Source organism: Theropithecus gelada, chromosome 7a, assembly GCF_003255815.1.
Source record: "Theropithecus gelada isolate Dixy chromosome 7a, Tgel_1.0, whole genome shotgun sequence".
Lineage (NCBI taxonomy): Eukaryota > Metazoa > Chordata > Mammalia > Primates > Cercopithecidae > Theropithecus > Theropithecus gelada.
Window position 1 is genome coordinate 49,958,434 of NC_037674.1, and position 24,428 is coordinate 49,982,861.

At 55.5% G+C, this 24,428-nt stretch overlaps 1 protein-coding gene across 3 annotated transcripts in view; it reads left to right on the forward strand.

Annotated features, from left to right (window-relative positions):
• Positions 1-23,621, forward strand: part of CCDC33 (coiled-coil domain containing 33) — a 100,527-nt gene extending 76,906 nt beyond the window's left edge. Inside the window, exons 1-9 of one of the 3 annotated variants that reach the window (XM_025390320.1) lie at positions 6,446-6,557; positions 18,000-18,165; positions 18,473-18,561; positions 18,789-18,920; positions 19,011-19,104; positions 20,464-20,630; positions 21,006-21,107; positions 21,667-21,753; positions 22,450-23,621. In XM_025390320.1, coding sequence (XP_025246105.1) covers positions 6,489-6,557; positions 18,000-18,165; positions 18,473-18,561; positions 18,789-18,920; positions 19,011-19,104; positions 20,464-20,630; positions 21,006-21,107; positions 21,667-21,753; positions 22,450-22,584 — 1,041 coding nt within the window. In that variant the 5' untranslated portion in view covers positions 6,446-6,488 and the 3' untranslated portion in view covers positions 22,585-23,621. Of the gene's footprint in view, positions 1-6,445; positions 6,558-17,999; positions 18,166-18,472; positions 18,562-18,788; positions 18,921-19,010; positions 19,105-20,463; positions 20,631-21,005; positions 21,108-21,666; positions 21,754-22,449 lie in introns of those variants that run through there. The other 2 variants (XM_025390319.1, XM_025390321.1) reach the window with 2 other exon arrangements.
• Positions 23,622-24,428: the final 807 nt, after the last annotated feature.

Sequence of the window (24,428 nt, forward strand, 5' to 3'; positions counted from 1 at the left end):
AGAGGCAAGATGCTCATCAGAGTCCAGAATGACTGGCAAAACTAGAATGTAAACCCAGTTTATGTTCCCCTTGGTTCCAAAGTCCCTTTCACCCTCTTGCCCTTGCCTGAGGCTGAGCCTCTGCTCGCTCATCGGAGCTACGTGGTCCTGAATTGTGTCCCTCAGACACCCCTGCTAGGCACATCTCCCTGCAGGGTTTCAGCCCATCCATGGCAGGCCAGCCGCAGTGTCAGCAGTCACCCCAGCCCAGGAGGGTCCCCGTGCCTAGAGGTGTGAAGGGTAATGAGGCCCCGTAATTAAGGTTTCTGAAGACATGGCTGGGAGATTTATAGACAGGCTTTGTCAATAATTGTGCTACCGGCTGCAGATCCAGCGAGACATCGATAAGTGCTCGTTACAGCTTCTCCCTGCTCCCTGCTCCCTGCCCTGCCCCCGCACCACGCCTCCTGAGCCATCAGCCTGCTTGTTCACAGCGCCTATGTACACAGGCTTCGCTCAATTAATTTGCACTTGTTGGCGCCATCTGTTCTTTTCATGTGTCCTTATCAGGAGTGTGTGCGCCCTGCCTCCTGCTCAGATATGACAGTGCAACCCTCCTCATACATACAGGGGCTTCCTGGGCAGGCTCACATCTGCTCTCTCAGACTGGGCTCCTCAGGGTGGGACACTGTCTCCCCCCTCAGTCTAGGGCCCCTGAAGGCAAGGCCAAGTCTTCATCTTCCTTCATCTCCCCCTCAACACCCACAGCCTCTCTCTCTCTCTGCTGAGCCAAGCTTGGCCTGGGACCCTTGCAAACCCCTCTGAGTCTGACCCCACCTGGCAGGGCCTCAGCCCTCCAGAGGAAGCCCCCAGACCCCAAACCAAACCATGCCCTGGAAGGCTGGCTACCTCTGGGTGCTGGGAGGCAGGGCGTTGGATCTGGTCCCTGCTCTGGCTCCCATAGCCTGAGCTTTGGCAGGTTCCTGCTACGAGAACAGTGACACATTTGAGTCACAGGGGTGGGAAGGGGCTGAGAGGCTGAGAAGCCACTTGGAAGTCTCTGTTTCTCTTGAGCAGCATTGATCAAGGGTGGTACAGGAGCCAAGGCTTGTGCAGCTCCTAGAGTGGGGTGTGTCATGGCCTGGTGGGTCCAGGATGCCAGGGCAGGTGGCCCACTCAGATAACAGAAAAGGCAGCATCTCAAGGATGCCTTCCCTTGGCTCTCTCCCCATCCCAAGGTTTTGGGTCATTCTGTCTTCCAAAACGCATCTCAGTCCCTTCCAGTCCCAGCACAGATTTCTTTCTTTTCTTTTGTTTTTTTTTTTTTTTTTTTTTTTTTTGAGATGGAGTGTCACTCTGTTGTCCGGGCTAGGGTATGGTGGTGTGATCTCGGCTCACTGCAACCCCTGCCTCCCCAGATTCAAGCAATTCTCCTGCCTCAGCCTCCTGAGTAACTGGGATTACAGGTGCCCGCCACCATGCCCAGCTAATTTTTATATTTTTAGTAGAGATGGGGTTTCGCCATATTGGCCAGGATGGTCTCAAACTCCTGTTTGAGTTTGAGATCAGGTGATTTGCCCAGCACAGATTTCTAACCCTGGAGGGCTATGAATGCTGAGCTGGCCCTGCCACAGAAGTGCTAGGCAACTTCTTACCCTCTCTGGGCTCTGGGTGCTGCATAGCCATTGAATTTGTTTAAAGGCAACCAGACCTTATTCTGGGAGGGTCTTTGGGAATTCACAAGCATGCTTGGTGCCAGCATTCAGGCCCAGCCCAGTCCACTTTGTCTGCCTATAACAGGCTCGACAGCTGGGCCTTAGACTTGCATCCAAGGTCCCATGACTGAACCCTGCAGCCGCTCCAGTCTTATCTCCTACCAGCCCCTCCTCGCCACATGTCCTGTCTGCACTCCCGCAACATACCAGGCTGCTGCTCACCTCCACACCTGTGCCCCTGCTGTTCCCTGTGCTAAGACTGTGTCCCCTCCTTATGCCTGTATCACCTAACAAACTCCTACTCATCCTTCAAAACCCATCTCCCACTCTGACATGCCCTCCAATACACCCCTGCCTGCACCCCAGGGTGAGGAGGGGGCTGGCTGAGGGGCTCCCCAGCTACTGCATTTGCCATACTGATATATTATGCCACACTGCCTGCTGTCACATCAACTAGAATACAAGCTCCTTGGGACAGAGACCCCAAGCTTTGGTCACATCTGTGTCTCCAGTGCCCACCACAGGGCCTGGCCAAGTGGGCCTGCCAAAGAGTGTATCCTGAACTGGGAGGACCTCAGTCCTTGGCCTGGGTGGGGGAAAGGCAGTGCTCACTTCTCCCCTGGAGATGAAAGGAGACACTCTCTTGCCACTCTGGCTGCCCACTTATAGGGTCATGACGACCTCAAGGCAGACAATGGATTCAGTTAGGGCAAAATGCAAACATACACTTTGGGGGTGGGGGGTACAGAGGAGGGAGCTTTAACCAAGCTCCCTGCCCACCCTTCCCCTGCCAGCCCCCTAGTCTGGACCCATCCCAGGGTCCCTCTGTGAACGTCACTGACATCATGACGAACCCTTTCCTGCAGATAGCTCCAAGCTTTGGTGGAGCACCTGGGGTGGGGATTTGGGAGTTGGGGAGGGGCACAGTTCCATGTGTATTTCAGGCCCAGCAGCATTCCTGCCAGGAGAGAGTTTTAGAAACGGAAATGGAGGGCTGTGTTCCCTCAGCACATGTCCCGCCTCCTGGAGCTGGCATCTCTGCCCTCACACGGCCCATGTGCAGGGGCACAGAACCCCAGCTGCCCACAAGCCCCCTCCGAGGCTGCAGCAGAGGCCCACATCCAGGCAGGGTCCAGAGAAGTCTGACAGCCTGTCAAAAGCAACAGCAAAAGCCATCTCAGCCCCAGGAGCCTCTCCTCCCCCACCCCCGTGGGTCTGATGCGGTGGTTTTATTGCAGGAAGTGAGGGCATTCAAGACAGCCTCAGAATGTATGAACCAGACCTGGAGCCAGCAGGGCTGGGGGACGCAGAGCAGCCGTGGGACTCCAGGAGACGGGTGTGGGCTCAGTGGAGACCGTTGCAGGGGACCAGGGAGGCATCTGGACCTTCTGGCTAGGCCAGCTTCAAACTCGAGTTGAGGGGAGGCCTCCCCAGCCAGCGGCTAAGCATGGCTGTCAACATCCTGCATGCCCCGCCCTGAGTTCAGCTGAGCCTCTGGCCCTGCAATAGGGAGATCCCAGCCCCGGCGAGTGATGAAGCATGAGCCCCGCCCTTGCGGACTCCAAGGCCAAGGCCAGTTGAGGACAGGAGAGCCAGCCCCAGGGTCCGGAGTGGTGGTGAAGACTCTGGAACCAGCTTACCCACTCCAACAACTTCCCTAGCCTCCTTGTGCCTCACTCTCCTCCTCTGTGGAATGGGCATGAAGGTGGCTACTTCATCAGGTGACTGGTGGTGAAGTTAGACCGATCTATTTAAGGTAGTTAGAACAGTGCCCAGCCTGTGGTGAGCTCCTGTCACCTGCCTGGTGCAGGCTCTAGAAATTGAGAAAGGAAGCCAAGAAGAGTGGGAAAGCCTTTTGTTAGGAGGTGGGCTTTGCAGAACAGATCTGCAGCAATGGGGGAAGGCGACCCCATCCTGTAGGTGGGAGAACTGCGTGAGCAAAGGCACAGAGGCCGGATGCACTGAACCTGTTTGTTCCCCCAGAGGTTCTGAGGCCGCGGGAAGTGGCTGGTGTGGGAGTGGCTGGTCCGAGGGGAGCTGCGCTACTAAGTGTGGAGGGGGAGGGGGTCAGGAGCAAGACCACAGGGACCTTGACCACCCAGCTGGGTGAAGGAAGTGTGAATAAAGCCCCAGTGCCACCAGGCATCTCTGTGCTGCCCTCCTCTCCCTCCCCAGCCCAGCCTGGCTCCTGCCCTGTTTCCGGGGACCCCCTGAAGGAGGACATCCCTTAGCCCCACAAAGAGCCCTGCCCTAGTCTCCACATAGTAATTGTCTTGTGTGTCTCACCCAGTGATAAGGGGTGAGTAAGGGACAGGGAGTGTGGGCTCTTTAGCACCCGTTTTATAGATGAAATGCCTGAGACCAGGTGGGAGCCCTTGGGGCCTCCCTGGCTTCAGGGGGCAGGCTCAAGCCCCTCAAGGGTGCGGCTCCCCTCCCTCTCAGCAGCCCACACTTGGTCTATGTCCGGTGATGGGTCCCTGAGGGTCTGCTCGGGCGCCCCTCCGGTCTCCCGCCAGAGCAGAGCTGGAAGACAGCCATGTCTGGGGCCCAGCTGAGCTCAGTGCATGCCTCTGCGTAGTGCATTATTGATGGTGCTTCTAATTGTGCGTTTCCCAAAGTCTACAGGCCTTTGATGAAAAATTCATGGCACGCCCGAGGATGGGAGCAGACTCAATCGATTGGCGCACAGCAGGCGGGGAAAGATGGGGCCCCTCGCAGGGAGGGGTGGTGAAGCCTGGTCTGGGAGGCTTCTTACCCCAGGATCTTGGGGACAGCAGGGGACACACACCCATTTCCCTGGTGGGGAGCCTGAGGGGCAGGAGCAGGAAGACCTAAGGCCCACATCTCAGTGCCACCTGGTGACTGGTGCCATCAAGGGAGGATGGCCAACTCTACCATGGGCCTCCCCTTCTTTTCCCTGGAGGGGTGCTAGACCCTCCAGAGTCCCTCATGAGAGTCACACAGAGGAGGGAGTAATATTTCTGGAGCCACTCTTATATGCCAGGCACTGCTCAGAGCTGTACACTCACAGCCTCATTTAATCCCCAACAGCGTTATGAGATGGGCACAGTGATGCACTCCATTTTACAGAGGAGAAAACAGGCTCAGAGAGGTTAAGTGACCTGTCCAGAGTCACACAGCTGCTTAGTAACACAGCCCACTATCTTTCCACTTCACCAGGCCCACTCAAACAACAACTAATGGGAGTATGGGGATTGTCTGGTGCCACTCCCCTGCCTGTCCCTATTGTTCAGAGGAAATGTCCCCATTAAGAAAAAGTGGAGTGGGCCAGGCGCGATGGCTCACGCCTGTAATCCCAACACTTTGGGAGGCCGAGGCAGGTGGATTACGAGGTCAAGAGATCGAGGGCATCCTGACTAACACAGTGAAACCTCGTCTCTACTAAAAAAAATACAAAAAAAAAAATTTAGCCAGGTGTGGTGGCGGGCACCTGTAGTCCCAGCTTCTCAGGAGGCTAAGGCAGGAGAATGGCATCAACCCAGGAGGCGGAGCTTGCAGTAAGCCGAGATCATGCCACTGCACTCCAACCTGGGAGACAGAGCGAGAGACAAAGCGAGACTCTGTGTCAAAAAGAAAAAAAAAAGAAAACGTGGAGTAAGTGAAACCTGAGGCCTGCAAATGAGAAGAGGAAAGGCACCCCTGCAACACTGAGAGAGGCCAGAGACCCCCAACCCTGTGCAGAGTGCTGAGCTGTGCACCCAGCAGCAGGGGCGGAGATTTTGAAACGGGTGGAGGTGACTGTCCTGGCTTGTCCAGTCAGGGATTATTATTGTGCCACCATTGAGGCCACAAAGAACACTGTCAGTCATCCATTCATTCATTAAACAAGTAAACAAATATTTATGAAGTCCCAGTGCTCATCAACATCTTGCTAGGTCCAGATGGAGGGCCCTATCATGAAAGGCTTTGCGACCAAGATTGTCTGGGACAGACAGGCTGAACCCAGTTCAGCTGGGGAAAGGCAGGCAGGCCCCTCCGTACCCCAGGAGGGGCTCTCAGCAACTCAGGCTGAAGCCGTTTATATCAGACGTTCTGCCTTCGTGACCAACGCTGTTTCTAGCTGGCGGGCTGGCTTGTTTGGGTTTGTTTTTTCTTTGCTTCCCAGTGAGTTTCTTTCAAAAACATCCACCCATGTCTCAGCTGAACTAAAGAGAAAGGAATTTGTCCAGAGCATCAGGAAAGCAGACAGGGGAAAGCCCCAGGGGCCAGGCGTGGGGCCCTAAGCCACACTGCAGCTGCAGGGAGGAGAGTGAGCCCAGCTTGTGCTGCTGTGGGGTGGGGAGGACTCCTGAGGGGACAAAGGGGAAGCGGGGAGCAGAGAGACTAAGGGGAAGCGGGAGGAGGAGACTCAGGGACAGAGGGTGAAGCTCAGTGGGAGAGAAAGGGGAGACGGGATATGGGGGTAACCAGGAGGCAGAGAAAGTGGAGAAGAGAGTGGGGAGTTGAGGGGGAGGCAGGGACCAAGGTGTAGCCAAAGGCAGGTGAAGGAGGAGGGATACTGACCCTGGGCCAGGGGAGTCAGAAGGCCTGAGCCCTGAAGGGCCCCACAGCCCTCCTCGGCCCTGCTGTCTCTGTACTATTCTGTGGCCAAAGAGTGAGTCTTGCATTGTTTCAGCCACCCCACCCAGACACCCCCCACCCTGGAACAAAGGGGAAGTGGCCCCATGGCCTGCCTGCTTCAGCTCAGGGCTGGGTTTGGTCACCAGGCAGGCACTTGTTGTAGCAACGGTCCCTGGGGACCCATCCTGGGGAACAGGACTGCTAGCAGTAAAGATGGGGGAGCCAGGGCCCCCATCCCCTCCAGCCCCCAAGGCTGCCCCAGACCTCGTTGACAACCTCTCTGTAAGTCGCCCCCTCACCCACTGGTTCTGGGAGGATGGGTTGTGGCTTGCCTAGCAGCAGGTGCGTTGGGGTGTGTTGCCCAGCAACCAGTAGAGGTGTTCCCAGAGCCTCTACAAGTGGGAGGCAGGGTGGAGAGGACCAGGGCTTTGACTGTTAGATGCCCATGGTCACAGGAATCTTTTGCAGGGCCCCCAGCTCCAGCCTGGGCCACCTGAGCCCACACAGTAAACCAGAGAGGGAGTACAGAAGGGCTTCTGGGAAAATCCCTTAAAGTGACCGTTGCCTCCTGCTAGTCTGGGCCCTACCTCTGGCGTCTTGGAGGTCCAGCCTCGGATCCTAGAAAGGGACTGAGCCTGGGCTAGCCTGGGAAAGCTTGCTGGTAGTGCATGTGTGATGCCGAGCTGTGAGGAGGAGTGGGTGTGGCAGATGGGGCATCCAGTGGAAGCATAGCCTAGGCCGGGGGCTGGGGCCGCCCGGGGAAGTGCTAACCTTTCTGGTTTGGGCCCCAGTTGCCAAAGCATTTCTTCTTCCCCTTTGGCAAGAATCCCAGAGGACAACCCCAACAAGGATCATTCCCCACAGGGTGCAGATGAGTAGGCACGAAGTGGGCAAGGGCCTCGCTTCAGGTCGTTCAACAGCTGTGGGCAGAGGCTGGATCAGAACCCAAGGTTCTGGGTTCCAACCAGGGCTCTTCCCCCACCCTCCGTGGGGCATTCCTGAGGCAGCAAAGCTCTAACCAGGGAGGATTCTGGCAGGAGGTGACCAGTGGGGAAGGGTTCTTTGTGGAAGAGTGAACCGGGCCTGTAAAACCAGGACTGGGGCCTGCCCCTCACCACCCGCTGAATGCCCAGCCCTGTACTTCCCTGACTGAGAGCAAAGGCTGGCCCCAATCCGCTGTCAGCAGAGGCTGGACTCTGGCCCAATACCCAAGGAGTAGTGACTGATGGCCTGTCTTGGGATAGCCCGAGGGTCTTCCTGGAAGAGGAGGGCCCAGAATGGAGCCTTGAGGGTCGGGCAGGGTTCAGAAAAGCCTGAGAGGGGAAGTAGGAATGGGAAGCCAGCATCCTCCAGGAAGCCCTGCCCCCACCCCAGCCCAGCCAGTCTCCATTGTCCTGGCCAGGCCCAATTAGCACCTGGCTCCTGCAGGGGCCAATTAGACAGGGGCTGAGGTCAGCAGCCGGCCAAGGCCCTGCCACCCCTCCAAGCTTCACCCAGCCAAGCACAAAAGCTTTCTAGGCACCATCTCTGCTGCAGCAGGAAGGGAAAGAAAGAACAGAAGAAAGGGAAAATGCACTCCTTTTGTTTCTTTGCCATAACCTTGGGCTGAACAAAGAAGCGACTGCCCCCCCGCCCTGGGAGGGCAGCTTCTGTGGAGCAGGGAGTCTGTTGTAAACAGCAGTTCGCACAGACTATTGTGGTTGGGAGGCCCAGATGACATTCGAGGGGAACCAGGAGCAGAGACCTGGGGTGAGCAGGGCCCTGGTTCTAGAAACTCCTGTGACTCCCCACTGCCCTCTGTTCAGAAGCAGAGCTCCCGGGCCTGGCTGGGGCAGACAGGTGGGCCTGCTCCAGCTCTCTAGCCACAGACCTGTGTACTTTGCTGCCTCCAAGAAGCCCAGCCCACATGGGCCTCCACACCTTCCCTCGGTGTTCCCCACCTCTCAAGTCCCACCCAATCCAGTCAAATCTCACCTGCACCTCAAAGGCCCAGCTCCACCCCTCCTCTGTAGGATCCTGTCCCCAACCCCACCCCTGGCCTTGACTTGCACTCCTAAGGTGTGAGCCATGTCCCATGCAAAGCCTTCCTCCCACTGGGAACTTCTGAGGGCAGGGGTCTCCCCACCCCCACAGAGCTGAGCTTAGGGGTGCAAACAGCAGCTGCAAGGCCCTGCTGGGGAGCAGGTGGAAGGGAGATATATGCCAAACAGAGCCCAGAATGGGCTTGGGAATTTGGGGCCACCCTGGAGTGGTAGCAGGTGAAGGGGACCCACCAGTGCCATTGTCTCCTGCAGGCTCCCACCCCCATCGCACAGACCACCTTGCCCTCACCTCCCTAACCCTGCCCTCTGTGTCTCAGGAGCGAAACCTCTCCCGCTGGGCAATGCCCTTCCCACTTTGATATCCCACCCAGCCAGTGAGGCTCTCAGTCCTCCCTCGCCTGCCCTCTGGTGGTGATGAGGTTCCAAAGTGAAAGGAGGGAAAGAAAGAAGCTTGTTCTCATGGCCAGTGGGTTCTATTGTCCTTCAGTGGGTGGGAAGGGAGCTTGGCTGGATGGGCAGTGGCAAAGAACTGAGAGGCCAGGGACCCAGTAGCATTGGCCCGTGTGCTTCTGGGAGTAAGAGGAGTTCTTAGCCATGGTGAGCCCCGACCCCTGGGAAAACACTAGTCCCCTTCAGCAAATTTTCAGGCACAACTTTCATCCTCCTCGACTTGTCCCTGAGATGGCCCCTCAGAACTGGGCTTTTGCTCCCTGGTCTCTGGAACTGGAGGAGGCCAGCACCAATTTGCAAGCTGAATTTTCCATTGTATTTTAAAGAAATGTGGTTAATTCGCTTTATTTTATTTTATCTTATCTTATCATTTATTTATTTTTGAGATGGAGTATTGCTCTGTTGCCCAGGCTGGAGTTCAGTGGCGCCATCTCAGCTCACTGCAACCTCCACCCCACCCCCACCCGCCCCCTGGTTCAAGCGATTCTCCCACCTCATCCTCCCAAGTAGCTGGGATTATAGGCACCCACCACTACACCCAGCTAATTTTTGTATTTTTAGTAGAGATGGGATTTCACCATGTTGGCCAGGCTGGTCTCAAACTTCTGACCTCAGGCGATCTGCCTGCCTTGGCCTCCCAAAGTGCTGGGATTACAGGCATGAGCCACTGTGCCCTGCCTAATTTTTGTATTTTTAGTAGAGAGAGGGTTTCACTATATTGGCCAGGCTGGTCTTGGACTCCTGACCTCAAGTGATCCGCCCGCCTTGGCTCCCAAAGTGCCGGGATTATAGACGTGAACCACCGCACCCGGCCAAGAAATGTGGTTATTCCGTTTAAAAGTATTGGGAAATTTAGATTAGCCAAGAGAAGCCTCTCTGATATTCAAAGGACACCTGCAGGAGTTCTGTCTGGCAAATTTGGCAGGAGCAGGGTCTGGGTCAAAGGATTTGCCAGAGTAAGGCAGGGAGGCAGGAAGGCCCTTCCCTGCCATCAAGGTCTTCAGGAGCTAGAGGGGGAGCACGTGGGTGGCCCTTGGCAGATGGGGATTGCCAGGCTGGTGTGGACAAGGAACGGCTTCTGGACAGAGGTAGGGAAGGCTTTGAAGATAGGGGCCCAGAAGGCTGGGCCCATGGGTGGAGTGGCCAGGGCTGAATTCTGAAAGGAGGTCTAGCTGTGCGGGGAGAGGTAGAAATTCCAAGTTGGAAATTTACCATGGGGCCCAGTGGGAGCCGTTGGAGGGGTCTGGAGGCCAGAGAGGATGTTCCAGTTACCTATTGCAATAGCAAACTACCCCAAAATGTTATCAGTTAAAACGAGAATTTTTTTCTTTTATTATTACATCTCATAGCTTTGTGGGTCAGGAACTCAGCCACGGCACAGCAGGTCTGAGTCCTCAGCTGGGACAACCTACGGGGAGGGGAGGGAGCAGCCAGGGCTGGGTGGGCCTCGCCCTCTCCTATACGCTTAGTTTGGGCTTCCTCACAGTCTCAGGGCAGCAAGAAATTAGCAGCTAGCAGGGAAGAATTAGGGTTACTGCAAGATGGGTCTCATCCCAAGCCTCTGTCCTCATCACTCAGCTCCAACATCTTCCCTGGAGCTAACCCAGGACAGAGGCCCCAGCCCAGGTTCAAGATTCACTGAGTGACTTCAGGCAAATCTCTGCACCTCTCTGGTCCCAATATCAGAACTTCTGAGATGGGAATTCCAGGCTAGAGGTCTTGGAAGGCTGGCTGGACCGCCTGGAGGAAGGACATGTGCTCCTGGAACTGGGGAGAGAGACAGCCCCGCACACACCTTCCCCACAATATGAGCTGTGGGCCACACAGGCTGAAGCTGGGTGTCTGTGGGAGGCGGCTGCCCTCTGCCGGCTGCAAAGGCAAACCACATGCAGATGGCCTGGGCCTGCCAGCAATGGATCCTGGGGGTGTGGGGAACCCTGAGATTGGGTGGCTGCCCAGGGAAGGGGACAAAGGAGAGGGTGTGTGCCTGGTCCAGCAAACCCATCTGCTGCACCCACTCCACCACTAGCCAGACTGCCACCCACACTGCCTCAGACCCAGCAACCTGTCTCAGGCCTCCTTCCCTGGGAGAGTGAAGCCCCTCCCCACTCCTACTCCTGCTCCAGCCCATATCTCCCCTATGCATCCCTCCCTCTTACCTTCTAATTCTCCAGGAAATCCTCTCTCTCCACCACTATGCCTCTCCTTGAGCCTATGTTCCTAGCTACCTTTGACCCTTCTCAACCTCACTGTCCCCTCAGACCTTCCCCACAGCACCCAGCATTCAGAGCACTGGCCAAGGTCACCTCCTCCGGGCCACACCCAGAGGCTGCCTCTGCAGTTCTGGAAGCTGTTGAGCCTTCTCTCCTTTTTCCAAAATTCTTTTCAATTGTGAAATGTAACCCATTTCACAATTTAAGAAAAATTGCATTGAACATATAGAACATAATTGTTATAAATTATTATATAGCAAATGTCCATGAAACCACTACCCAGGTCAGGAAACAGCATCACCAGCATCCTCACGCCCCTTGTGCCCCTCCCAGCCACACCCCTCATCTCCTGGATGTAATCACTCTACCAGCTTTCTGTCCTTGCTTTGCTTCTTTACTTTTTTATTATTTATTTATTTATTTATTTATTTTTGGGACAGAGTCTCGCTCTGTCACCCAGGCTGGAGCGCAATAGCATAATTTCAGTTCACTGCAACCTCCGCCTCCCGGATTCAAGTGATTCTCAGGCCTCAGCCTGCCAAGTAGCTGGGATTACAGGCACCCACCACAACACCCGGCTAATTTTTGGGTTTTTGTGTAGAAACAGGGTTTCACTATGTTTGTCAGGCTGATCTTAAACTTCTGACGAAGTTTAAGCGACCTGCCCGCTTCAGCCTCCCAAAGTGCTGGGATTAAAAGAGTAAGCCAGCCCCGTGGCTCACGCTTGTAATCCCAACACTTTGGGAGGCCGAAGTGGGCAGATCATGAGGTCAGGAGTTCGAGACCAACCTGACAAACATGGTGAAATCCCGTCTCTACTAAAAATACAAAAAAAATTAGCCCGGCTTAGTGGCAGGTGCCTGTAATCCCAGCTACTCAGGAGGCTGAGGCAGGAGAATTGCCTGAACCTGGGAGGCGGAGCTTGCAGTGAGCCAAGATCACGCCACTGCACTCCAGCCTGGGCGACAGAGAGAGACTCCATCTCAAAAAAAAAAAAAAAAAAAAGTGTTAGCCACTGTGCCTGACCTGCTTTGCTTCTTTGTACTGTCGCTACTTGAGCATGCCTCTTGAATCGCTCTGGCCTAATTTTTCTATTTTTACCTTCATGGAGAGGGCACCATGACATATGCATTGCTTTGCACACAGCTTTTTTGCTCGCCTTGATGTATGTGAGGTGCACCCACATCATGGTTTCTTCATGCTCTGAAGTATCCCGCTGTGTGGGTCTCCACCTGCCCCTATCTCTGCCCCATAATTCCTCACTCGCCCGCCAGTTCTTTTATGTTTTAATGAAGGTGAGTTTTGCTTTGTGTCCCATTCAGACCGTCTCTAGCGGCGGGTCCATCACCATCACCCAAGCCACAAGACTCAAGCGGAAGGTAGTCGCCTTGCTTTTGAAACCCTCTGCAGCCTTGGCCTTGCCAGCCTGCTCTCGCCACTCTTCCTCCTACCTCTCTGTCAATTGCCCTAGTCCTGAGAGCTCCTCTCCTACCACCCCTTGTCCTTGACCCCCCTCCTCACTCCACACTTCCCAGACACTGAAAATCTGCTCCCTTCCCAAGGCTCCAATGGAACCAGGGCTGTCCTGCCACCTGTCTCCCACCAGGATTCACTCAAGGCTTGATCACCATCAGCCACTGCTGGCCTCCTGCACCTGAGGCCCTGCAGGTACCTCTCCCCTAACACGCTCTTCCCCCTAACCCAGCTCCCCCTCCTTCCCACTCCAGACCTGCACCTCCTCCACCCAAAGACCCCAGGCTCATCCTCTCCTCATCCCCCACCGCCTCCTTTTTCCCACTTCCTCCTTCCCACTCCAGGCATGCACCTCCACCAAAAGGCCCCAGACTACTACTCCTCCCACTCCTCCCCCACCACCTCCTCCTCCGCACTGCAGGCACGCACCTCCTCCACCCAAAGACCCTAGCCCCTCCCAACGCCCTGCCCCGCCATCCCCAACCCTCCTCTTTGTTGTTCACTTCACTCTGTCATGCTGAGTCCTCCTTGGTCTGCCTCCATCCAGCAAGGGTCCCTGGCTCCCTGCTCTGGGCCTCCATTCATTTCTCTGTCCATCTTGAGTGGCCAGAGGGGTCTTGCCACAACCCCTTTCCAGCTCAGGCCTTCCAGTGGCCTGCAGGATGGAGTCCAAGCTCCTGAGGTTGGCCACACCCCTACTCACTCCCCGACCCGCACTCTGCCCTCCAGGAAGTCGCCGGCTTTGTTCCTGATCATACACTCTCTCTCCCCCTTGCCTTTGCCACAGTCTCTCCTCTGCCTGAGAGGCCTCTCCCCTACCCCGGGTAACACCTGCTCACCTCCTAGAGTCAGCTTAGGTTATCACCCCCTCCAGGAAGGCTTCCTAGACCTGGGGCTAGGAAAAGAGCCTCCCGTAAGCTCTCCTCTGTCACAGATGTCACTGCCATCTCCTCGGTGTAGACGGGAGACCATCGCAGGCAGGGATGGTCTGGGCTGGTCTGGGTTCCATGGCCCCAGTGTGGACATGGCCTTCAGCAATTGCTGGTGACTGCTGCTTCCAATGTAGCCTTTACACTGAGTCTCTATGACCTTGGGAACGCTACTTCCAATCTCAACTTCCCCATTTTACAATGAGTTTATAAGGACCCTAAGTAGCCACAGGTGTCATTGGATGCAGTGCCTCAGATTCTGCCAGAAGCACTTCTTATTTTGGTGGGAGGGCGGGGGTGGGTAAGGGTTAAGCATTAACCCTTTAGGCCTCCTGCACTCAAGGCCCTGCAGGTAACTTACCCCCAACACAGCCTCCCTACCAGCTCCTTCTCCCCACTCCCAGCTTAAAAACAAAGACAATCACCACTCCTCCTCCTTCGTGGAAACTGGTTCTCAGTTTCTATGAAATGGAAGTAGTCACATCATCATATCTTCTGTACCCACTGCCCAGGGTTATAATAAGAACCATTAAAAATGTGGGGGCAGGCAGAGTGGCTCATGCCTATAATCCCAGCACTTTGGGAGGCCAAGGTAGGAGGATCACTTGAGGCCAGGAGTTCAAGACCAGCCTGGGCAACATAGCAAGGCCCCATCTTTACAAAAAATTTTAAAATTAGCTAGGCATGATGGCACACACCTGTAGCCCCAGCTACTTTGGAGGCTGAGTCAGGAGGACCACTTGAGCCCGGAAGTTCGAGGTTGCAGTGAGCTATGATCATGCCACTGTACTCCAGCCTGGGTGACAGAGTGAAACTCCATCTTGGAAAACAAGATAGCACTCAGAAGGTGGTGGAGGAAAGGGAGATGCTGTTGCCAGGCACCCTGGGTGCCAGAGCCTGGGCTGGCACTCGTCATGCCCCCTGTCACTCCACAGCAACCCCCCTTGAGGTGGGATGATTTTCCCATTCCACGGATGAGGATACTGAGGCTCAGGGAACAGCTGCCCTTCCATAGCCAAAGCGAAGGTGTCGGTGCAGCAAAGGCCACCAGCTCAGTGGCAGTGGGGCAGTTCAAACCCGAGAGCTGGGTCTTGGTGGGGAAAGGGCAGTGTCAGTGGGTAAGGAGAATGCAGTGGGCACTAGGGTCAGGCACAATGGCTTTGGAGTCAGTCCTTCTAGAGGAAGCTCAGCCCAGAGACAAGACAGGGAAGTGGCTAGTGCCTGACCCTCCCCCACAGACTGGAAAGTGGGGAGGGGGCTGGAGGGGAGGGACTGGAGCAAGGGAGGCAGCAGGACCACAACAGGAATCTGGGCCATGCTGTCCTTCCTGTTCTCAAGGCTGGGCTGTGACGCAGAGCATGGCCCTGGGGGTTGGGGAGGTCCAGCTCCAGGCTGTGGGGAGCGGTCAGGGCCGCTCATCTGTAGGCAGTGTCCTCCCAGCTGCTCAAGGTCCCTGCTGTGTGGGTTGGGGAAGCCCAAGAGGGAAAACAGGTCCTTCAGGTTCCCACAGATGTAGAGGGAAGAGAGGATAGAGACTGAGGGGTAAGGGCCGAGATCCCTCTTCACACCCTGGGGGAGCCCTCTCTTTCAGAGAGCAGCCAGGCTGGATCGGGATGGGGATAGGCACCTGTGGAGGCCTACAGGACTAGTCTCCGAGGAGTGGAGTCCAGCAGGGACCGTCTGAGACAGGGACGCAGCCTCACCAGAAGCCATGCTCTCCCTCCATCTCCTTCCTGGCTCCGGGCCCCAGCTTTCTTTGTCTGTCAAGGCAAGGTGTTAGTAACAGAGCTCTGGACCAGGTGCGGTGGCTCATGCCTGTAATCTCAGCACTTTGGGAGACTGAGGTGGGCAGATTACCTGAGGTCAGGAGTTCAAGACTAGCCTGGCCAACATAGTGAAACCCCATCTGTACTAAAAAGACAAAAATTAGCTGGGCATGGTGGTGAACGTCTGTAGTCCCAGTTACTTGGGAGGCTGAGGCCAGAGAATGGCTTGAACTTGGGAGGTGGAGGTTGCAGTGAGCCAAGATTGTGCCACTGCACCGCAGCCTGGGTGATGGAGTAAGACTCCATCACAAAACAAAAATAAAAATAACATAGCTCTGCTCATGCTCCAAAAAAACTGAGTTGGAGAACAGGAGGGTCTTAGAAAAGATCACCCTCTGAATCAGAAGAGGGGGTGATCGGACCCATGGGGTGAGCTGAAGAGCTGGCAGCCCCTTCCCACAAGACTCACCCCATGAGCACGCACACAACCCAGTTATGGACAGGATCATATTCATTTGCCACATGCACTTTCCTTTCACAATAGAGCGTGGCCATCTCTGTGTGTCAGTACAATAAAATCTAGGTCATCCTTTGTTACCACAGCCTGTGATCCAGAGACTAAGCATTCCCTCATATAAGACTACAAGCTGTGCTGCAGTGAGCATCCCTGCACGCATTTTCCTGGGTGTGTGTGCGTGTTTCCCTGGAAGCCAAGAAACCCCATTTGGATACTGCTGTAATTGTCCAGGGCAGACATGCTAAGATCTTGAACCGGGCTGGGCAAAGAAAGAAGGGGCCAAATTTCCTTTGCCAAAATATCATGTGCTTCTTTTGGTCAGTCCCCTATCAGTAATGGGCTGCCATAAATTGAAGATTTAGAGCACAGCAAAGGAGGGGGCTGGGATTTAGAGCACAGCAAAGGAGGGGGCTGGGAGCTCTGGGGGCCGCAAGGAGGAAGAGGAAGGGGTCTGACCTGTTGATTAAAGCAGTGATTAGAATAGAATGGGTGTGGAAGAGAGCAGCAGCCTCCAAATTATACCTGCCTCGGCAGGGGCTTGACGCACCAACTCTGAGCCTCACAGCAATACCAGGTATCTCTGCATGAGGACTCTGAGGCTCAGAAAGGTAAAGGGACCTGGCTGAGCTCACACTGCATGTGAGTGGCCAAGCTGGCCTGCTGATCTGGGCCTGACTGCAAAGCCCTGTGTGTGTGTGTGGTCTCTAGACAGAGTCTCTGCATTAACAATGCTGTCTGAGGACACCAGATGGGCAGATCTGGAGGAGCCAAGACCCGGAACTCAACAGGGGCAAGTGCTGGGGAGATGGACCTGGCACTGGTGCAATTACAGGGAGCCCAGCCAGAAGGCTAGACAGTGGCAGGTGACAAGTGGTGTCTGGTGGGCCCCTGCTGCCAGGAGAGCCCTGCTCTAAAAGCCATGGCCTGCCATGCAGCAGGTGGGAGGCAGTGGCTGAGAAGGCGGGCCATATCCGCAGTCAGCATGAGGCCCAGGTGGGAGTTGGGGGCCAAGCTCTGCTTCCTGGAGGCGTGAGTCCCCACCCGTATGTACACAGCCTCCCACAGCTTCAGGAAGCCCACAGCCACCAGGGCTCAGCAAACTCAGGAGCAAACTGACTTCCCCACACCCATTTCCTCCCCTGTCCCTGCTCCTACCTGCTGTTCCTCCATCCAGATCTCTCTGGTTTCACATCAAGGTTGCAGTGAGCTATGATGATGCCACTGCAAGATCCTTTTCTATTTTGAGCTGTTCAGATTTAAGAAACTCCCTTTATGAAACTTTATAAATAACAGTAGGGAATTTCTGCTTATAAAACAAATGTATATAAATATAGCCTATTAATTTTTCTGTATATATATGTACATGGGTAGGCATGAATTTTTCTCTCAATTGGGGATCGCACTGGTAGTTCCTTTTTGTAGCCTGCTTTTATCACTTCTCAGCATACTGTGAAGTGTCCATGTGTGGAGGCCTCATGGCGGGATTGCACGGCTCTTCAGAACACAGGCTCAAGTCCCTGTAGGCCTGGATTTCAGACCCTGGCTCTATCACTCATCAGTTTTGTAACTGAGCAAGTTACTCGCCTCTCTGAGCCTTGGTTTCTGCATTGGTAGAACAGGGATAATAGTACCTATCCACGCAGGTCTGATGAGAGGACTGAGGGAGGGCGCATAAAAAGCTTAGAAGAAGGCCTGGGACACAGTGAATGCTCAATGAGCATCAGACATTAGGATTGCTGTTGTTCCTGACCTCATGGCTGACTCCAGCCCCCTAACCCCCACCTCATACCCCGCATCCTATAGCTGGATCCCAGCCTCCACCCTGAGTGCTAACCTGGGTCTCCCAGGGTGACCTGGGGTCATCTGACTACTGAGTGGCATCCAGTGGGATTTCTGAGAGGTTCTTCCCTGCGTTCTCAGTGACGTAAGGAATGAGAGGAATTAGAAGAGGGGGAAGGAGGAGGGAAAAGGTGAAGAAATGGCTATGATTGAGCCAGACCCTGCAAACCTGGCCCTGGATCTTCTCAAGTCTCCATTGCCCATAGGCCTCCTCCCCTGTGTCCGCGCCCGGGATTTCCCCCTGAGTTGGTATCACAGGATGTGATGTGGCCCCGGGGAGAGAACATTAGTGTGGCTGCCCTCACATGGCCAGGATGGGTGAGGATCAAGTCATAACCACCCCTCCAGGGAGTTGCTAATACTTAGGGCCATGGCTTGGGGCTCCTGGTGCTCACTGGCCTTGGGAGGGCCCACTGACTTTCAAGTGTGGATGTGGATGTGGGACCAGGGTTGCTATAGGACAGTGGGCTCAGCTCTGGGCTCTGGGATCCACAGGAGATGAACAATTACCGGCGGGCCATGCAGAAGATGGCAGAGGACATCCTGTCTCTGCAGAGACAGGCCAGCATCCTGGAAGGAGAGAACCGCATACTGAGGAGTCGCCTGGCCCAGCAGGAGGAGGAAGAGGAGCAGGGCAAAGCCAGTGAGGCCCAGAACGTGGGTGAGGATGTACAGGCCACCAAAGGCACCCGGGCTTCTGCCTGGGCCCAGGCTCCAGGTTGTGCAACAGGGTGGCGGGGTGCTTTTCCCAGATGTACATGCAGCTGGACTCTGGCAAATAGGAGCCCCTCGCCCACAGACACTCACACAGTCCCTGCCCAGCTGGGTCCCCTCAGGGATGGGAAACAGAGAATCCAGTCCCGTCGCAAGCCCTGGGGCCGAGGGTATCTGCCTTCCTGCTACTGACCATGCTGATTTGAGCTGGGAGAGGCTTCCTCCCTGAGCCGGCTCCCCAACCCACCTAACAGTGTCCATGAAGCAGAAACTGCTGCTGAGTGAGCTGGATATGAAGAAACTGAGGGACAGGGTGCAGCATTTGCAGAATGAGCTGATTCGAGTGAGCTGGGGCTTGTGGGAGCAGAGGGGAGGGAACTATGGTGGGGAGCATCTGGGTGAGAAGAGTCTGGGAGGAGAAGGGAGAACAGGCACAGAGGGAATGGAGGCAAAGAAGAAAGGGGACCAGCCCAGTGGAGGACTCAGCAGAGGCGCCGAGGTGGACTGTCAGGGCCAAGGTGGACTCCCAGGCACCCATTCTCTCCCCTTCTCTCCTCCCCCATCTCACAGAAGAATGATCGAGAGAAGGAGCTGCTCCTTCTGTATCAGGCCCAGCAGCCACAGGCTGCTCTGCTGAAGCAGTACCAGAGCAAGCTGCAGAAGATGAAGGCGCTGGAGGAGACCGTGCGGCACCAGGAGAAGGCAGGTGGCAGAGGGGCTGCCCCCGGGGCCCACTGATGATGGCAGAGTAGAGAGCCCATGGGCCAGCCCAGCCTCTGCTCTGCTCTCCAGGTGATCGAGAAGATGGAGCGGGTGCTGGAGGACAGGCTACAAGACAGGAGCAAGCCCCCTCCTCCGAACAGGCAGCAGGGAAAGCCCTACACGGGTGGGTCCACACCCTGATGTGATCAGCTCCCCAGTTTCTGCCCCACACCTGGAGGCCCTGCCTTCCTGGAGCCTCTCAGCTTCAGGAGAACCTGTGAAGAGGTCCCCTGCACTCAGTTATGTCTGTGGGCCTGGGAGACCCAGGATTGCACTGCTCCCTTCCTCATTCAGGCACCTCATCCAGAGATCCCCTGAGCTCCCTCCTTCCCTGGAAGCCCCTCAGAACACAATCGGGGTGCAGTGTGAGCCAGGCTAGAAAGAGGCTGGCCCTCCAGAGGAGAGCCCTGCAGACTAGCACAGCAGAGAGGGCCTTCCCCAGAAGAAGGGGCAACGCTTCCCAGCTCCTAACCCCAGGATCCGTAGAATTCTTTCCCTGTATCTCCAAAGATTCTGCCTCTGCAAAGCAAACAAACAAAAATATTTTGATTAAATCAATGATTTGAGACCAGCCGTGATGGTTCATGCCTATAATCCCAGCACTTTGGGAGGCCAAGGTGGGCAGATCACTTGAGGTCAGGAGTTCGAGACCAGCCTGGCCAACATGGTGAAACCCCACCTCTACTAAAAATACAAAAAGTAGCCGGGCATGGTGATGGGCACCTATAATCCCAGCTACTTGGGAAGCTGAGGCAGGAGAATCACTTGAGCCCGGGAGGCAGAGGTTGCAGCGAGCCAAGATTGTGCCACTGTACTCTAGCCTGGGTGACAGAGGGAGACTCTGTCTCAAAATAAATAAATAAATAAATGATTTGGAGGTTTTCTTCCCCATTGATATTAACAAAAAGCCACCTAAAACTGCCAATCAGCCTCTGATAAGCAGAAAGGACCAGGTAACACCATATCAGGCCAGCCCAAAGCAAGGGATTTCCCTGAGCCTTCCTGTGCAACCTCACCCAGGGCCCCTGTGTGCCAAGCCCTGTGCTTAGTCTTCACTGCTGAGGGTTTCAGGGGCAGGAGGGTGGTTTCTAGGGGCCTTTAGAAAGCAATGAAAGCTGGGCTGGCCTTTCAGGAAGCCTGAGTTTATCCAGGAGTCTGGATGAGACTGAGAAGGCAACCTAGGGAGGGAAAACAGCCAGATCAAAGGCCCAGGGAGTGAGAAGAATTCCAGGAATGGAGAAGGAAGAGAGAGAGGTGAGGAGCTGAAATACACCGAAGACAAATGAGTTAGAGAGAACGTTGGGGTCAGGTTTGAGAGAGCCTAGAAGGACAGCCTGTGTGCACCTGATCCCACTGGCAGTAGGGAACCATTGAAGGGTTGGGAGCAGAGGGGAGGAGTGAAGCAAAAGGCTGGGGCAGATCAGGACAGGGATATGGGAGGCAGGAGAGCCCATCTCACCAACATCTGTGGCCATGTCTCTAGGCTTCCCTGTGTTCTCAGCCTCTGGCCTTCCCTTGGGTTCTACGGGAGAGAACCTGCCAGTTGAACTTTACTCGGTGCTGCTGGCAGAAAACGTGAAGCTGCGGGTGGAGCTGGATAAGAACCGCCACCAACCAGCCCCCATCATTCTGCAGCAACAGGCCCTGCCGGTAAGAGGCCCTTGACCTGGCCCTGCCTGTGCCGGTCACTGGGTGCCTGGAAACCACCCATGGTACAACCCAAGTTGAAGATCAAGACCAAGAGCTAGGCTTCCCAGGGTCTCCAGTCTGCCTGGAGGCTCCTGGAATTAGCTCTCAGGCCTTGGTCTTTTTCTCCTGGGGAATGTGTGTACCCGAACACCTCACCTTTAACCTCATCTAGCATCGCAGGAGAAAGCAAGCCCCTTGTTGACCCTCGGCCCCTGAACCCTGACCCCTCTGTCACCTGGCTGGCCTCCACCTGGACCCTACACAGGCCTCTCAAAACTCCCTTCTGGAGCATTCCCTGGTCTTGGTGCAGCCTTGGAGAGCCCTTTTCCATCCCAGGTGGACCCCGGGGAGTTGGGAGCAGGAGGAGACTTGGCAGAGAGGCTGCAAGAGACGCATGGCCCAGGCCACTCAGAGTGCACAGAGACCCTGCCCGCACAGGTGGGTGGCCCCAGGGCCCAGAAATGCCCAGGCCCTGCTCCACCTCTGAGGCTGCTTCAGGGAACCCTTGCTTTACATAAACCCCAAAGCAGAACACTTGGAATCACAGAAGATTGGGCAGGGCGGGTGCACAGGAGAGTTTTCTCTCCGTCCCAGGACTCACCGGAGGTGAGCTCTGTTGAAAGCACACCTGACACGTGGACATCCAGGAAAAGTGTGAGTGATGAGGTCAACCGCTTCGCAGCTTCTTCACTTCACTCAAAGACTCCCAGTGCATTAATTATAGTGGGCTCCCTAATGCATTTTACATTAAAAAAAAAGTTGTGTCAAAACTTCATATTCCCAAAATCTGTGTGGGAAACAGCTGTGAAAAAAGCACATGCCAGACCCTGTTCTGAACTTCCAGAAGAGAGTTCGGCCCAGGTCTGACGCTCTGCCTCGAGAGCTCAGTCTGAGCTCAGGCCTGACTGGTTTCTTCCTCAATACTGTACGGTTTCCCGAGTTCACACTGCCACAGCCCCCAGCGTGGGCCAAATGTGAGTTTGTGCTTTGCCCACAGGATCTCCTCTCTGGTACTTCAGACAAGTTCAACCTCCTGGCCAAGCTGGAACGCGCTCAGAGCCGGATCCTGTCCCTGGAAAGCCAGGTAGGTGAGATGCAGGAGTTGATGAGGCTGGACCGGGCTCACCACACAGCCTGTAACCAGGGCTCAGCGTGTGAGCAGGGTCTAGGCTCAATCTATGACCAGGATCAAGGCTTAGTGTGCAGCTAGGGTCAGGGTTCAGTGTGCAACCAAGGTCAGGGCTCAGTATACAACCAGGGTCAGGGCTCAGTGTACAACCAGGGTCAGGGCTCAGTATACAACCAGGGTCAGGGCTCAGTGTACAACCAGGGTCAGGGCTCAGTGTACAACCAGGGTCAGGGCTCAGTGTGCAACCAGGGTCAGGGCTCAGTGTACAACCAGGGTCAGGGTTCAATGTGCAACCAGGGTTAGGGTTCAGTGTACAACCAGGGTTAGGGTTCAGTCTGTGACCAGAGTCAGCGCTCAGTGTGTGACCAAGGTCAGGCTCTGTCTATGACCAGAATCAGGGATCAGTGTGGACTCAGGATCAGGGCTCAGTATATTGTTGAAATGTTCATCTGTGTCTTGGTCAGGCTGCCTGACTGTTTGGCCCCCTCACCCTCACCCTGTCACCCCTGAGGTCTCAGGAAGGTGTCAAGCCCACATGGCCCAGAGCTTTGCTTTCTGCCTGGACAGCAGGCTCAGGCCCTGGTTGTCCTGGCCATCAGGGATTAGCCCTGCTGCCTATGGTCCTCCAATTGTCCCCCTCTGTGTTTGCAGTTAGAGGACTCAGCTCGACGCTGGGGACGAGAGAAGCAGGATCTGGTCACGCGGCTGCAGGAGCAAGAAAAAGGTTTCAGGCACCCCTCGAACTCCATCATCATAGAACAGCCCGTGAGTGACCCCCCGGAATAGCTTCTGGGGGTTCAGGTGGTGGAGCAGGAAGCCACCTCACCCCCAAAGTCACTGGGCCCTGAGAAAAGCCATCGTGGGGCCAACTCCAAGGCTGGGAGTCAGGAGTCCTAGGCTCCCATTCCTGCTCCATTACCAACCGAAAGCTCGGTCTTAATTCCCCCACCTGTCTGAGGGGAACAGAAAACCCCTGCCAAGACTACTCCTTCCCCCACGGGGTGCTGTGAAACTCAAGGAGATGACGGTGGATGAGGGGCCATGCAGGCATCTCCGGGATGCCCTGACACTGAGTGTGCTTTAGGACTGGCTGCGCTCATGGGCAGAGTAGCTTGTGGCCCCACACCCCTGACTCCATAGAGCGTAAGATTCTCAAATTCGCACACCCTTCTTAGATAGCCACAATGTAGGCTCCATTTTGCCAACTTCCCAAGAACAAACGGGCCCGCTCACAACTGCCCCTCAAGTTCAACCCCGGGACCGCCCAGCCCCACAAAGCAAAGACCCTGACTTCTCCTGCTCCTGAGCCAGCTATGCTTTGTCCATGGCCAGAGGCTCAGCAGCGGCTCCTGGGAGAGGCCTGGAAAGGATGAGGGAACAGCCAAGGAACAAAGGCAACCTTTGCACACTCACCTGAGCCCTGGGGACTCCTGGAGAAATTAGGTGTCACCTGCTGTGGCAAAATGAGTTTAGAAATCTTTGAGAGGTCATGGCCCACTGGGTTCTGGATACTCTGAGGCCTGGTTTATCAGGCAATATGTCCTTGAGCAGGTCGCCCCCTGGGAATGGGGGATACTCATGTGCCCCACTTTGCACACCGTAGAGTGCCCTCACCCACTCCACGGACCTCAAGCAGCCCTCAAATCTGGAGCCCCCGCTGCCCAGCTCAGACACTAAGCTCAACAAGCCCTCGAACCCCCAGAAGGAGACCGCTAACTCTCAGCAGACCTGAGCCCCAGCGCAGGCCTCCTTCCCTGTGTGCTGGGAAGGAGTCTCATCCCCGCCACCTGAAAACGACTTTATTAAATGTTGTAGCTCTGTGAGCATTTGCCTCTTTCCTGGAGCAGGGCAGCCTGGGGGCCCTGCTTCCTCCTCCTAGACCCCACTCTGGGCCTGGGCCTGGGCCTTCTGCTGCAGCCTTACAGCCTCTCGCCTGCCCCAGGAGCCAGCATCTTTGGAAAGCCAAGGACCACAGTGGACCCAGGAGGGTGGAGAGAAGAGGCCTTCCAAAGCAGGGGCCGGGGAGACGGGCCCTTTCCAGACCCCAAGAAGAAGCAAGGCCACCAGAGACCAGTTCTGTTGGGAGATATGAGGGAGGTTTGTCGTTTTCATCTGCCCCAAAACATCTATCGTGTCTGACGTTCCTTCTTTCAAGTTTGCTTTGTCTGCCTCTTGGAAAGGGAAAGACATGAAGACTTGAAGCCTTCCTGTGGCAGTCATGTATCGTTGTGAAATACTCCATTAAGCCACTAGGCTGAGCTGGCAAGGATGTGTCCAAATGTAGCCAGGGGCAGGAGAGCAGATTAAGCCAGGGGAAGGAGGCACCCACTGGGAGTCAGGAGACCCGGGTTCTGGGGGCAAGCATGCTGTGTGACTTCAAGGGACCCAAGCAACTTCTCTGGGCTTCAGTTTCCCCATCTATTCCATGCACAGCTTGACCTCTTTGGCTGTAAGACTCTTTCCAGCTATAACATTTCTGAGTCAAAGCTGACTCAGGACCAGAGAAGAAAAAGGACACAGAAAAGAGACACAAAGACAACAGGGAAGAGGATTGTGTGGTGGGGAAAGCAGAAGGGCTCCAAGAGTGGATCCAGATCCCGCAGCTTCAGGTAGGAGAGGCCAGGCCAGCT